Here is a 16,083-nt window from a genome sequence, read left to right as displayed (position 1 = left end):
ACAAAGTATTGAGCAAAGGCTGTGAATACTTATGTACATGTGATTTCTCAGTTTTTTTATTTTTAATAAATTTGCAAAAACCTCAAGTAAACTTTTTTCACGTTGTCATTATGGGGTGTTGTGTGTAGAATTCTGAGGAAAAAAATGAATTTAATCCATTTTGAAATAAGGCTGTAACATAACAAAATGTGGAAAAAGTGATGCGTTGTGAATACTTTGTGGATGCACTGTATTCACTTCACTTCTCTGCTTGTTTTTCTCCACAGCAATCTTAAAGAGTAAGGAGCATTAATTCACCTCTAAAAGTCATCACCAAGGTCTGCTATTGACACTGAATGTTGATACCCAATTGTGTGCTGCTGACTATACTCAGTACTGAACTAGACAATAATAACTTAAAATTTCACACACGTGATTGCTCACATTATTTCAATATACAGAAGCCTATTTCTTTATTTCACAAAGATATGGTCTGCTTCTGTCTCTATCGTAATGCATATTGTCATGCATGCTCGTCAATGGGTCACCTTCCAAGTTCCTCACAGGTAGGTGATATTACCCCAAGCCGAGAGGGGGCGCTGCCTCCATTAACTACATTGTCTTCTCTTAATTCTGCAGCACGGAAAGATCACCCAGTGAGGGGAACTAATTCTGCCCCTTTTGTTTCCTGGGCTACAAATTCAAGACCATCCTGAGGAACATGTTCCCTATGAAGTAAACAACCAAGGAGAGGAGCTTCACCAGCTGACTGACAACAGCCTTTAGAAAAGCCTGAATTAACCAATCACTGTGGAACAACCTTATTTGGTTTATACATGTATTAATCACCATTGAATGGTCTTTTATTTTGTAGAATTTTGACAAGCAACTGGGGACAGCCGGCTTACTTAGTTTTACTCATGTTGAAGTCTAGTAAGTTTAGATATATAGGATCTGCTTCTCGCAACTGAAAGAGGGAACCGTGGTGGATGTTAGCCGACTTGCTGACCAACCACAAGCGTTACCTGGTAGGTAACCACCCATACAACCAGATTGTGATTCAGACTACGAATGCCATGAATGTAATTACCCCAATCTATATACTGTCAAATAAACGAACCACACGCCGTGGCGCAACATAAGAGGCTTCGCCTCTGATGCTGACGTTCGATTCCCGAGAGGGGGTGCAGTGAGTGTGTACGCCTGATGAGCCCAGAATTAGGGTGAAACACGTGTCGCATACTCTTTGCATTATTTGACAGTAAACTATTTCAACCATATAGATATATATATAGTCACACACGTGCACATAGGAGGCAGCTAAAGGGCTCAAAGGAAGGTAATTCCACACCAGACCAGGGGAGGAAAGGTGCACTGATCCTTCCTCTTTTTCCATTGCAGACCCATTACGGGAAATTCCGCTTGGCCTCCATGATGACACTTCCAGTCAGGAGCCCCATGACGTTACTTCTGGTCCAGTAGATGCCCCTTCTGGTCACAAGCCCAATGGTGTCAATTCTGGTCCAGAAGATGCCCCTTCTGGTCATAATTACCTCAATTCATCCAATTGCAGTCATGAAAAATTAAACGGGTGGCTGCACCAACTCTTTTTTGTCTCATCTTTGACATCTGGCATAGTCAGCAGGATGATGGGCTCCAAGAAGTACAAGGACCCAGACCTGAAAAACATCCAGGTGGAAAAGTACCGTACCCAAGTTTGCGAGTGGGAATGTGTCCCAGGGTTCGGAAAGACCAAGTGCAGGCTCCATCCCCAGTACACATAACTGGGCAAACAAGATACCACGGGGAGTGTGTGGACTAACAGGACTGAGCTGGACCAGATGGGTGAGGCAAAGGGGGGGCTTATTATGTTTACTCGGAAGAGAGTGCCTTCTTCCCCACCAAGGCACAGCTCTTGGCTAAACATGGGGGTGGCCAAGACCAGTAAGTGAGAGTAACAAAATAGTGGAGGTTTGATCCATAATGGCCCACACATGTAGAAGCATACTCTATATGGGCCAAAGTAGGGCAATGGTTAAGACCAGGTGAAAACAACGCCCAACAAATAGTGGAGCAGGTTGTCTGCTACCTTCAAAACTGTCCTTTAGTCAAACCCAGATGGATTATGTCTCAAAATACTGGTCCACCTGTCACGAACTGGAGCCTGAGGCGAAGTCCGCCGATTCGTGGTCACACAATTTACTTGGAGACAAGGGGGAATGCAGATGGATGGGGTAGGGTGTTGTGCACTTACAAATCCCCTGGCAATTCCACATACAGGAGTGGTAGTTGTGAATGGTTTCAAAACCACTGCCATAATTGACTCAGGCAGCAACATTTCCATTGTAGCTTGCTGGTATGTGTTACTGCAACAGTGGCAAAAAATGAAGTCTAACCAGCATCCTCGGTGAAACCCTTTGGTACAGGTCCGCCATTTGTATCATCAGTTATGAAGGTTTGCTGAAAAAAATAACTGGTAGTCCTTCCAAATCCATCATTCCTGGTCATACTGGGATGGGACTGGTCTAAAATTAAAAGTGTTTTAACACATTCCACTCCTAGATCAATTTTGGGCCTAGTTATAGACAAAGATGATATGTCGCAAGCTACCACCAGGCTATGTAACCAGCAGGCCGACAGAGAAAATGCAGCCACTCAATGTGACGTGGCAACTCCCAGACCGTTGCAGGTGGAAACGTCATCAACAGTTGCCATGGCAACACGGGAGGACACCACACCCCTTGAAATCGGTCCTGACCCTCTCTCTCAATTAGCTCACGCCAACTTCGTTTAAAAAGGAACAATGGAATGATGATTCCCTTACATTTGCAAAGAATGTAGTTGCCCTTGCCAATGGTCAACGCACTCATCAGGCCATGCCACAGGGTCCTCATTTTGTCTTAGAAAACGGACTGTTGTATTGAGTGGCAGAGCTTGAGGGGGAGGTGCAGAAGTTGTTACTAATCCCACGGACCTTCCAGCGGCAGGTTTGTGAATTAGCTCACGCCCACCTCCTAGGAGGCCATTTGGGAACCAAAAAATTTGGGAGAAGATTAAGCTCCGATTTCATTGGCCAGGAATTAATGAGGAGGTCTGTCGCTAGAGGATATAAATATATTATAGTCCTAGTGGATTATGCTACTCAATATCCTGAAGCTGTTCTGTAGTGCTTAACTACTAGTAAAGCCATTGCATGGGAGTTGGTAGGAATCGGCATCCCTAAAGAAGTCCTAACGAATCAGGGGACGCCTTTTACCTCAGAGACGTTCAAAGGAAATGGCCAGATTACTTAAAATAAAGAATCTAAAGACTGTGGTGTATCATCCTCAAACCAATGCTCTAGTGGAGAGGTTTAATCAGACTCTCAAACAAATGCTTCGCAAGGTGGTCAATGAGGATGGAAGGAACTGGGATCAACTCTTCCCCCTCATCCTTTTTGCAAATCGGGAACTTCCACAAGCCTCTACAGGGTGCTCACCTTTTGAATTATTATATGGAAGACAACCCCGGGGCATATTGGATATTTTAAAAGAAGGCTGGGAAGAAGAGGCTCTCCCATCCATAATATATTAGAATATATTGCACAATTACGCAATAGCTTTGGAAAAATTCACCCCCTGCTCAAAAGTCACAATGAAGAGGCTCAAGCATCACAGGCCTGACATTATGATTGTGGTATGAATCTCCAAGAGTTCCACCCGATGGGCGGCTTTGGGTTTAGTGTCGTGTTATGATCTTAGTTCCTAATTCTCACTCTAAGTTGCTAGCCCACTTGCAAGGGCCTTATGAAGTTAAGGAGAGGAAAGGACTCGTCGACTATTTGGTGAAACAACCCAATCATCGACCGAGTAAGTGGGTCTATCATGTAAACCTGCTGAAGCCGTGGAAGGATAGGGATCCCAATCCCTCCTCCGGTCAGCCCTGCTTACTCTTTGTCCACAAAAATAACCGTAATTTCAGTGCAGACTTGCGAGTCCCAGACAAAGACGGGAGCTGGAAGCAGCGATCCTCTCTGTCATGGAGGTAGTGAGTGAAAAACCTGGCAGGACCTCTTTGATTGTGCATAATGTTTGAGTACGCCCATATCACCTTCCTGAGGCAAAAAGAGATGAAGTAGAGTTTGAGATCAAGTGCATGCTGGAACTATAAGTGATCGAGGAAAGTCATAGTCCCTGGTCCAGTCCCATTGTCTTGGTCAATAAGCCAGACATAAGTCAACTTAATCAAGTCTCTCAATTTGATGCCTATCCAATGCCACAAGTGGACAACCTCCTCAAGAGACTAGGACAGGCTAAATATTTGGCCACATTTCATAAGACAAAGGGGTACTGGCAGGTTCCTTTAACTGACTCTGCAAAGGCTAAGACTGCATTTAGTTCCCCTAGCGTTCACTGGCAATATCGTGTACTCCCATTTGGGTTACAACAACAACAACATTTATTTATATAGCACATTTTCATACAAAAAGTAGCTCAAAGTGCTTTACATAATGAAGAAAAGAAGAATAAAAGACAAATAAGAAATTAAAATAAGACAACCTTAGTTAACATAAAAAGGAGTAAGGTCCGATGGCCAGGGTGGACAGAAAAAACAAAAAAAAACTCCAGAAGGCTGGAGAAAAAAATAAAATCTGTAGGGGTTCCAGGCCACGAGACTGCCCAGTCCCCTTTGGGCATTCTACCTAACATAAATGAAATAGTCCTCTTTGTAGTTAGGGTTCTCACGGAGTCACTTGATGGTGATGGTCATACAGACTTCTGGCTTTTAATCCATCCATCATTGTTGGAACATCATGGTGCTTTGGGTAGATGGTGGTGGCACAAGCCACCACCAATAGGACACCGGAAAAGGAAACAGAAGAGAGAGTAGGGTTACATGCACTTGCGACTTACTTTGGTGGATAATGTATTCCAGCCTCATAACTCATATAGTGCTGCCTACCTGGATGACATCATCATCTATTCCAGCACTTCAGGAGGAACACTTACAGCAGGTCCAAGCGGTATTACGGACACTTGGTGAAGCTGGACTTTGAATTGAACAAAGCCAACTATTTAGGCTACCTGGCAGGTCGAGGTACTGTGAAGCCACAGTTCTTCAAAATAGATACCATATTGAAATGGCCCCATCCGAGGACCAAGCGGGAAGTCCAAGCCTTTCTCGGCTTAGTGGGTTACTGCTGCCGTTTTGTTTCTTACAAACTTGCCATATCCAATGAACAGGTTTCACTGTGATGTTCAGTTACCATTGCAAAGGGTTAAATGGCACTAGACCACACTAATTTTAATAACTTTGTGACAAAGTTGCCTTTTTAAAATTTCAGTTGAGTTTTTCTTGTCCCAATATGGTTATATGGGTCATACTGACTGGCAAAGCAAACACAATGTAATCTGATGAATGAGATTTATGTCATGTTTAATTGGCACAGACAAAAAAGAAAAGAAAAGATCTTTATGCTTTCTGGGATAGGCTCAAGCTTCTCTGTGACTCTGCTTCTGCTCAGGATACAGTGGGTTTAGAAACTGGTTAGATGCATGGATAAATACACAAATAAGTAAATTGAAAATAAATAAAATTATTGTCAGATTGTGACACTAAATAAATAACAACAACATGAAATTCAAGTATAAATGATTAAATGGGTCAGGAAATATGCCTCTTGTTCCTTATTCCTTTATGTCAGTCAGTCATTTTCAAACCTGCTTAATCCTGAACAGGGTCGTGGGGGTCTGCCGGAGCCTATCCCAGCCAGCATAGGGCACCAGTCTATCGCAGGGCGAACATACATACACACGCACACAATTTAGTACCATCAAAGCACCTAACCTGCATGTCTTTGGACCAGACACGGGGAGAACTTGCAAACTGACATATTTAAAGTTATTATGTATTTATTGTCATAACTTGCAAACTGCCATATTTAATGTTATGTATTTATTGTCATATATAACAGTTTATGATTTATTTTGCTTATTTCACACTTGGTCATTAATATAATTCAGTGCTTCCGTAGCAAAATCGTGAGCGTTAAAAAAAAATAAAATAAAATAAAAAAAACTCACTTAAAGGCAGTGCCGTCACGAGGGGGCTGCTTCAGAAGTTTATATTGTGCAAAGTCCCCGATCTTTACGTCTGTTTTGTATATATTCATCTCCTTTAAGGGTTTAGTTTCATAATTCCATTCCTCCCACCTCAACCCCAAATCTATGACCAAGAGTGCCGAAATCTGAAGGTTGGGAACTGGACACTCAGCTAAGACGTTATGTAAAGTTTAAAACTCACCACTGTTAATTTGTTAATTTCATGCTCTTACTTTTTATTGTTAATTGCATGTTGTCATTGTTTAATTAATTTTATTGTGTCGGTTTTATTTTGTTTTTGCATTTTTCCCTTTGGAGCCACTATAAGTATGAAGTACGATCGCTATCAAAAGTAACTCCAGCATTCTACCTTTGTGGCACATGCGCAGTAACAAAAATTGATAGCTTCTTCCTCAATACAGTAATCCCTCCTCCATCGCGGGGGTTGCGTTCCAGACCCCCCCGCGAAAGGTGAAACTCCGCGAAGTAGAAACCATATGCTTATATGGTTATTTTTATATTGTCATGCTTGGGTTACAGATTTGCACAGAAACACAGGAGGTTGTAGAGAGACAGGAACGTTATTCAAACACTGCAAACAAACATTTGTCTCTTTTTCAAAAGTTTAAACTGTGCTCCATGACAAGACAGAGATGACAGTTCCATCTCACAATTAAAAGAATGCAAACATATCTTCCTCTTCAAAGGAGTGCGCGTCAGAGAGAGAGAGAGAGAGAGAGAGAGAGAAGCAAACAGTCAAAAATCAATAGGGCTGTTTGGCTTTTAAGTATGCGAAGCACCGCCGGACAAAGTAGCTGCAAGGAAGGGAGCAAGCATTTTTCAGAGGAGCCTCCGTATCCTCTAGGCCAGTGTGTGAACAGCCCCTCTGCTCACACCCCCTTCGTCAGGAGCAGAGAATGTCAGAGCGATCGAGATAGAGACAGAGAGAGAGAGAGAGAGAGGAAAGCAAACAATCAAAAATCAATACGTGCTGTTTGATCTTTTAAGTATGCGAAGCACCATGCGGGAAGCATATCGCTTGGAAAGCAGCCACATGTAAGCCCAGCAAAGAAGGGAGCAGTGTGAAGGTAATCTTTCAGCGTTTTTTGAGGAGCGGCCGTGTCCTCTAGGGGTGTGAACAGCCCCTGTGCTCACAATATATTTGAGGAGTTTTATTTAATACATAATATGCGCGGTGGTTGGGTAGCTTCTCAGCCATCTGCCAATAGCGTCCCTTGTATGAAATCAACTGGGCAAACCAACTGAGGAAGCGTGTACCAGAAATTAAAAGACCCATTGTCCGCAGAAATCCGTGAACCAGCAAAAAATCCGCGATATATATTTAAATATGCTTACATATAAAGTCCGCGATGGAGTGAAGCCGCGAAAGTCGAAGTGTGATATAGCGATGGATTACTATAGTGAATGTCTTGTACATCCAATGACTTATTTTTGACAGTTTTTCACGTCTGAAAATTGTACTTGTAATTTTCAGAAGCAAGCCTTAACTTTTAGGAGTGCAAGCGTATTTTTTAGGAGCATGCGTAATTTTCAGAGTTGCAAGCATAATATTCAGAACAGCAAGCGTAATTTTCAAAAGAGCAAGCATAACTTTAAGAAGAAAGCATAACTTTCAGAAGCGCAAGCATACCTGACACGTGTGAAATGTAAATTTGACTTAAATTATTTCATTTTTGACAGTGATCTTACTCCATACCTTTGCTGCTTCAGAGTAAACATTTTAAAAAGTTTAAAGCCTTTTTTTGTTTTAAACAATTTGAAACCTTGGTACCCATTAGCTCCATTAAAAAAATGCAGGAACAAGCTAGTTATTTTTTAATTTATAAAACAGGCTTAATTTTCAAACACAATTCCTTGTGGCAAATTTAACTAAATAAACTGAATAATTTTCATTAAAAGAAGTGTAATCAAAATAAGCAAGCCCCTCCTGCTGGATATACCTCTCCTACATGTACATACTATGACAATGACTACAGATCTCAAAGATTTAGCCAAAAAAAAAAAATTCTTAGTGATACCCTTTTGGAACAAGTGTAATGTAATGCTATACCACATTTTCACAGTTCTCAAATTAGTCTAGTCACTCTTCTTTGGACATCATCCTAGCTGTTTTTTGTAAAATGGAGACCAAAATTGCACATTGTATTCAAGACAGGGCCTCATCAGTATATTGTATAAGCTTAAACATAATCTCCAGTGACTTGTACTCCACATATTGGTCTCTACATCCTAACATCCTACTAGCCTTCTTAATCACTTAAAGAGAGAACATAGATGTTGATAGTGAGAAGTTCAGCACGACTACCAGGTCTTTCCTATAAAGTGTACTTTGAAGTTTCAAACTCCCTAATTTGTCAGTCAGTCATGTCAGTCAGTCATTCTCCAACCCGCTATATCCTAACACAGGGTCACGGGGGGTCTGCTGGAGCCAATCCCAGCCAACAAAGGGCGCCAGCCCACCACAGGGCGCACACACACACACACACACACACACCAAGCACACACTAGGGACAATTTAGGATCACCAATGCACCTAACCTGCATGTCTTTGGACTATGGGAGGAAACCGGAGCACCCAGAGGAAACTCACGCAGACACGGGGAGAACATGCAAACTCCACGCAGGGAGGACCCGGGAAGCGAACCCAGGTCTCCTTACTGCAAGGTAGCAGCACTACCACTGCACAAGCCCCCCCCAATTTGTATTTATGTCTAATATTTTTATTTCCTATGTGTAATGCATTAGATTTAGATTAAATTTATCTGCCACAAATCTGCTTGGTTGATCTGTAATAATTCAGCTATAATATATTTGATTCTAGGTTATATGCCATACCACCTTGTTTACTATCATCTACAAACTAAACCACCTAGTAACTGATAATTTTATCAAGATTATTTATATACTAAAAATAGAGGCAGTCCCGGAACTAATTCCTGAGGGTCACAACTTTTAACATCATCTAATTCAAGAAAAACTGCTTGCAGCATAACTCTCTGCTTTCTGTGTTTAAGCCAGTTTTGCACCCATCCACAGACTTGAACTGTTCCTTCTTTTAGTTTGATTATAAGCCTATCATGTGATACCTTATTAACAGATTTCTGAAAAGTGTGATACCTGTAAAAATACCACATGAATCTCTCTGATTATATGATATTGTTGCTCTCTTGCAGAATTCCAAAATGTAGGGAAACACAACCTTCCTTGTATAAATACATGCTGACAGTTCACCAGTACACCTGGCCTTACCATGTGGTATTTGGGCTTTTCCTTAAGAATTGTTTCCACAAATTTACCCATGAATCATATTAGGCTTACTGGCATATGGTTACTTGGATTAGCCCGATCACATTTTTTATACAGTGGAATGGAACGACATCTATTAGCTTCAAATCTGTGTAAATTTCTTAAATATGCATTGAATTTTAAAAATATGAGTCAATGTTTTACACATCTAATATATAACATTCTTATTCACTCTTCAAGAAATGTTTAAATAGCACTTGGATAACTTGCTCTAGAACAATATCAAGTAAAAACTGAATCATTAATTTAAGAAAGAAGAGACACTAGTCCAACTTACAAAAACAGAGTCAAGAATTACATCAAATAAATATTTAGAAATCCAGGTCAATTGATAAACAGATAGTTTACCGATTCTGCCTTGAACAGAATTAAAACATTTCAAAAAAGGCAGTTTTTAATAAGTGAACCAAATGGCATTGGTGTAATCTGAAAAGGGCTATATATCAATAATTCCAAGTGTTATATGCTTTGGGTTTATCCAGGTTTTTGGAAACACATACTGTTTCCTCTGATGTTTTTCTGTTTTTTAATCATAATGACAAAACTGAATGTACTATTCAGATATAACCCTAACACTAACCATTATGTGTACTATAAGGAAAAAATTTAAACTGGCCAGTTATAAAATAAATCGGTCTAAATCTTCTTTTCTTTCTTTGACTGCTCAGGCCAACAGGCCACTTTCCATTATCCATCCTGATAACGACCTTTTATAAATACATTAGCATAGAAATACTGCTATATTTTGATGTTTCAAGGGGCGTGACAGAATCTTTCAATTTATGGGTTCCTTTGTCTTTTCAATCCTGGTTAGCAATTATTAAAATAAATGTTGTTTTAACTTTGTTCACTGCATTATGGAAAAGAAAATGAACTAATAGGGAGGGACTGACAAGCAGACTACAACGAGATGACAAGGAGTTTGGTGATTAATATGTGGATAAAAACTTTGGAACTCACAAAATTTTTAGAATTTTGAACAAAATTATATTTACATTTCATCTGTATTGTTCTGATGAAGGCGGTACACCCATAGGTGGGATTACATGGACTCTGTTATATAGACTAAAATGCTAAACCAACAGACTGAAATCTGACATTAGCAGATTTACTTAACTTGGTTTACTGTATATTTAGCAATTGGTATTTTAGACATAATCCACACAATAACATAGAGAGAGCATCTTTTTCCCCATCTGAGAATGACACAAGCTGCTATGATTACTCCTCCGCAAAGGCTTTGTACCTAAGAAATATGCAACCTAGCCAGAGAAAAAAGTTAATCTTAAAACTGCTGCAGCTACAAGGGCAGAGGTTGTGAATGTTATATAGTACATCTACTTAATGGAATTACAGTTAAATTATATTAAAAAGAAGAACAGTTTGCCTTCATTGCTATTCTGCCTGTGGCTCATCGTCTGGAAATGAAGATCTTATTATTTATTCCAGGTCAGAGACAGGGACAACTTCAGTAAATAGCCGGTAACAGAAACAGCACTATATGAGTAAGGGTGTACCTTAGTGGCTGAAGCCCCAACTGCCTTGTGGACATACTGTGACTAACGGTTCACAGGACTGGTAAGCAGAAATGCAAACACATAGGTTTCATAAATAATCTATGCACAATGAAGTCTTGGGAAAAACAGTCTACAGGTAAGGGTGTGGATAAACTACATAGTGGATAAAACTACAACCGCCCAGTGGGCACACTATGACTGACAATTCTGGCCAGGTGAAAGAATGCTCTACAGTTTAGAGTATTTGATATTTGATAAAGCAAAGGTTTAGGGTAAGTATGAAAAGAAAAATATTTTCCATAACATTACAACAAGAAATAGTTTATTTTTCTGGTATTAACAAAAAAATGAAATAAAATAAAATGGATGGAGTATCCAATGCTTTTGTTTAAAAGGATTCTTCCATTTTCAGGAAGTTCTCATAGGAGATCAGAGATTAGGGAGCTGCATGATTTTAACAACACAAAAAATACATCAGAATAAAAGAAGGGATGCAAGAATGAAGTAGTAGGCATGTTTAAGCTTTTAAATCACTTAAGCACATAACTGAGTAATATATCTGAGTGATTTAAATGTCACTTAGATATGATAAATGCCAGCTTGTGGACCACAGGTAATCCACAAACCACACTTTGAGAACCACTGCTCTAGAAATCAGCCAACTTCCAACAAAACAAAGAAAGTGAAGGTGATTATCTAGCTCTTTACCCATATGAGTAATAAATGTAACTCATCCCCTCTATAATAATCACAGACTACTATTATCCAGGTGACTGTACTTTTCAGTTATTACCTTCAGTAAAATGTTACAGGTCATTCAAAGAAAGAACCACTCATAATGTCAGCAGTTACTTTTGTGTGTCTGCTTGATTCTCTGTTCATGCACACACAAAAAAAAGTCCTACAACAAAAATATTTCAAATGCTCATTACCTGATAAATAATCATGTCTGTCAAGAATATCCTCAGCCACAACCAAGAGTCTGTTTTCCATGATAAACAAATTCTCTTGAACTCTAAAATAAATAAAAGAACAAAAATAATCTAATGTTTATTGAAGTAACAAATACAGTCATATACACACTGAATTAACAAGTCATGTATTTATACTTCTGTTATGGTGTATAAAATATGTACATTTTGGTTTAATTTTCCATTATATTTTGGTCAAGATAAAACAACAGATAAACTACATTAAAGACAAATCAAAGGAGGTTTTCTTACACCTCACTTTTAAAACGGCTGTTTCCAACATTGAAAGGAAGACAGTCTGGGGGCTCAATTATTTTACAGCCTGGGAAAAGATGCTGAGCTGATACCTCAGGCTATTGATTACTTTATGGATGGACATCTGGGACAACAATTGGGTTTATGACCTGGGAAAGGGAGACTGAGGCAATATCAAAGAACTTTATTATCTGGGAAAGAGTTTGAGCAAAATTCATCAATCACATTGACAGCCAGCCAATCAGGTGCATGTGTTGTGAAACCAAGGCATGACATTTCATAATAAATATGCCTTGGTTTGAAAGAGGAAGGAGAGGAGCAGAAGGAGGAGAAGAAGAAAGTACAGAAGGAGATGAAGAGGAACAGACGAAGACGGCACTGGTCGTCAGAAAGGCATCATGAACTTCGATTGCTAAATCAAACGCCGCCCTGGGACATTCATCCTTGTCATTTCTACTTTTTTTCGTAAGCTATTCCTAAAGACTATATATATTCAGACTTTCCTATCAATACCTATTTTATATTATTCTTTGTTCCAGTGGTATTATTATTATTCTTGTAATAAATACCAGGCTGCTTTTAACTTTCTATTCTTTGTCTTAATGTCTAGAGTGATTGAATTAATAAGTTAGATTTCTTTGAGCACCTGGTGACAGACAGATTTTTTGCCATTATATCTGTGCTGCGAGGTTTATAAGGCTGAGAGTGAGGGCGCCACTCAATAGAAGGGACAGTATAATAAAAAGAAGGTATTCTTGGCTGATAAATGGTGCTGAGTGCTGAGTCTTTGTATGTTTAAATGTATTCTTGTAGACCAAAAGTAATTTTTAGGTCTGAGATATCACTAAAACATCGTATGATGTTCGTGCCGATAATAAGTAAGTCTCTTGAAGTGCTGAGTGACAGGCTGATGTGTGGTTTAAAGTGCTAAGAGTTAATCAGCGTGTGTGTGTCATTCATGGGGCACTGTTGTGGTTAGGGTCTGTGTGTGTATGTTTATCTATGTGTGTGTGTGTTCATTTTAAAGTGCAACAGTAGACCAACCCGATAACGAACTTGACGAGAACATTTACCCTTGAGAAAACAGGTAAAGGGTAAGTAGAGGGAAATACTACGATAATACAACTTCTAATTGTCAAGTTTCCCCTAAGCATAAGGAACTTTTCTCTTGTGGTTCTGCACATTAACAAAAAATCTAACACTAGCAATTTCTTCTGAATTCAAAATTAATATTGCCATATCTAGTATTTATGATGATTTCCTACACACCAGACCTTTCAGTGTTTTTTTTCTCTCTCCTTCCAAAACTCCTTGTTCACATTCAATACACTCTGCGTCTGTGTGGTGGTCTAGGTTGGCTCCAAGCTCCCTGCTTGCTTCCGGGAGCCTCTTGCACCCAGAATCTTTCATAGTCGTAAACCGAGATGAGCCGAGCAAATGAGGACACACATAGTCAGCAAGGTGCTGGGGCAAAAGTGGCAAGTGCTTTTATTAAATTACAACATGCAAACAGTGTCCGACAGTGCAATGCAAAAAAATGACCTCCTTCAAAAAATACAGTAAAATCAGTGAACCATCAGTGAGTTGAAAACCAAATAAATCCAAAGATAAAACCAAAATAAAACAACACAGTCATCAGGTCCTTGTTATTCCCCCCATTCTTTGACCAAGCCCAGTGTAACTTTCTCTCTGTCTGTTTCCCCAGCTCACCCAATGGCTTGCTGAGCAGGCTTAGAATCCTACAGCTGTGGTCATCTTTGCTGACCCCCACCTTGGCTGCCTCCAGTGGCTGGCATCTGCCAGATCTCTCAGAGTTGGCTGTCCTCCTGTCTTCCTTCTCCCACTCCTGGCATCCCTTGGATCCCTATGGACGACTCCACCACCATCAAACCTGGTCCTCCATTTAAATCAGTGGGAATCCGCCCCTAGTGCACTGACCCTTCTCTCTTCTGCAGGACTACTGACTGCTCTGCCTCTCTCTCTCTTGCTAGCTCTCAAGACACCAAAATCTGTGCTCACTCAGTTTTCCATTGTTCACATCTGATCTGATCTCCTGTGTTTGATTTCATTCTATGATATGCTGGCTCCTTATCTATGCACTGCCAAATAGATGCAGGTGCTGCCTTCCAACTACTCCAAGGTGTGAATGAAGCACCCACTCACATTTGCACATGACTGCACTATCAGCCAAACACCCCAATCAGTCCTGGAGCGGGATTTATTTCAAGTCACACTTCGCCACAGACCTCTTATCACAGTCCGTTCTAAAACGATACAATCAAGGTAGATGCTAATGAGTCAAAAGTAAGAAAAAAAGTTTTTTTTTTTTTTTAAATGGTTGGAAATTCTGCTACTGACAACTCTTAAGTGAATCAGTTTATACTTTAGTTTGACAGAATCCCCTAGAGGCTTAACTATTATTTTTGACACTTGTGTAACATTTCATAGTCACATAGTTTCATTTTCAAACAGTATCTAATATATGCTTTCTTAATCTTAAAAATGTCAACATGAAATGAATTTATATCAAGATAGCTTCCTAGTAATCACATATGCAAAAATTACTACTGTAATGCTTTTGTGATAGGTTGTACAAAACATACTTATGAGTGTACAGTTAATTCAAAACAGTACTTCTGCAAAGATCATTACATTATTGTTCAAATACTAAAGTAATGATTTTCTAAAAATATTATTCAACCATTCAAAGTAAATTTAGAAAAATACACAAATTAATTCTACTTTAGGTTTGTTAATTTTTCATTACTTTAATTTCCTACATGCTGGACATGCAGACCACTTTCAAAGATATGCTGTGTCATTTAAAATATGTAGCAATGAAGAAAAACTATTTTTTTAATAACAAAGGCATTTTTAAAATGTACTTGCTTACTAACAAGGTAAGTACCTTGGGACTACCGAGTATTGTGGACATTTACTTTCAAAGATACTATACTGTAATTCTTCCCTCACATCTTTTTGTATAAATGTGAAAGGACTTTCAGGCTTGAATCCCTCCCTGTGCCATAATGTTCAGATTTTTAAAATAAAAATAAAAGTGTTAAGTTTGACATTTTGGCTTACAAAGGCAGGTTGATTTCAATGCTGACTTCAAAAGATAGGCTAAACTAAAACATGTGTTCAGGGCAGATTCATAAATAAGAAATTTACGGTGAAAATGAGTAATCTCTAACTGTAGACTAGGGATGTAACAATGTCACACATTTTGTATTCAATACTAATAACACCAAAATTTTCTTGAACTTTAATGAGTGATAGATATGGAAATTGTCCCAGTGTAACAATTAATGGTGATGTTATTATCTTTGGGGAATTTCAGCATGGGGTTTATAAACAATTTTATTATCATGGACTACATGATTTATCTTACCATGTGCACATTCTAAATTTTTTCTGTTACATTTTCTCGCACATAAAAGTATCTGCTTAAAATCAATAGTAAAAATAAAAATTCAAACATTACTATACAGCATTTTTACAGATGAGTTAATTAATTTTAAGATAATTCAGGATATTTTCAACAAGCTCTTTAAAGCTGTTTTTGAACCAACACGCTTTTAAAAATGTGGTTTGTCAGAAAATCCATCTGCTAAGTTTGGAACATTTTCTATTGTAAAATTTATATATGCATCTTTAGCTGGATTAAAATTAAAAAAAAAAAAAAAAAACTTAATAAAGAGTAATATTTAATGGACGAGTTAAACTGTTTCAAATTTCAAATGTTCCAAAAATCTGGTGCTTTGTTTGTCCAAATCTGTTCCTTTTTACATTTGCCCCAACTTCAGGGCTTCTTATGTACCATTAGACCTGCCAGTTTAACATTAGGTGAGCTAAATTGTTTAAAATTTCAAATGCTACAAACTCCTGGGGCTTTAATTGTCCAAATCTGTTCTTTTTTTTTTTTACACTCGCCCCACATTCAAGACTTCTTGT

General features: G+C 38.9%; 1 protein-coding gene across 3 annotated transcripts in view; it reads right to left on the bottom strand.

The window, feature by feature from the left end:
- The window catches only part of ints10 (integrator complex subunit 10), a 321,144-nt gene that overhangs the window by 94,217 nt on the left and 210,844 nt on the right, over positions 1-16,083 (bottom strand). For all 3 annotated transcript variants that reach the window (XM_051927742.1, XM_051927743.1, XM_051927744.1), the window contains one exon: positions 11,836-11,918. In XM_051927742.1, coding sequence (XP_051783702.1) covers positions 11,836-11,918 — 83 coding nt within the window. The remainder of the gene's footprint in view (positions 1-11,835; positions 11,919-16,083) is intronic.

The sequence above is a fragment of the Erpetoichthys calabaricus genome, chromosome 5 (assembly GCF_900747795.2).
Source record: "Erpetoichthys calabaricus chromosome 5, fErpCal1.3, whole genome shotgun sequence".
NCBI classification, from domain to species: domain Eukaryota; kingdom Metazoa; phylum Chordata; class Cladistia; order Polypteriformes; family Polypteridae; genus Erpetoichthys; species Erpetoichthys calabaricus.
The sequence above is the reverse complement of the archived record's forward strand: the minus strand, read 5'-3'. Positions and strand labels throughout refer to the sequence as shown.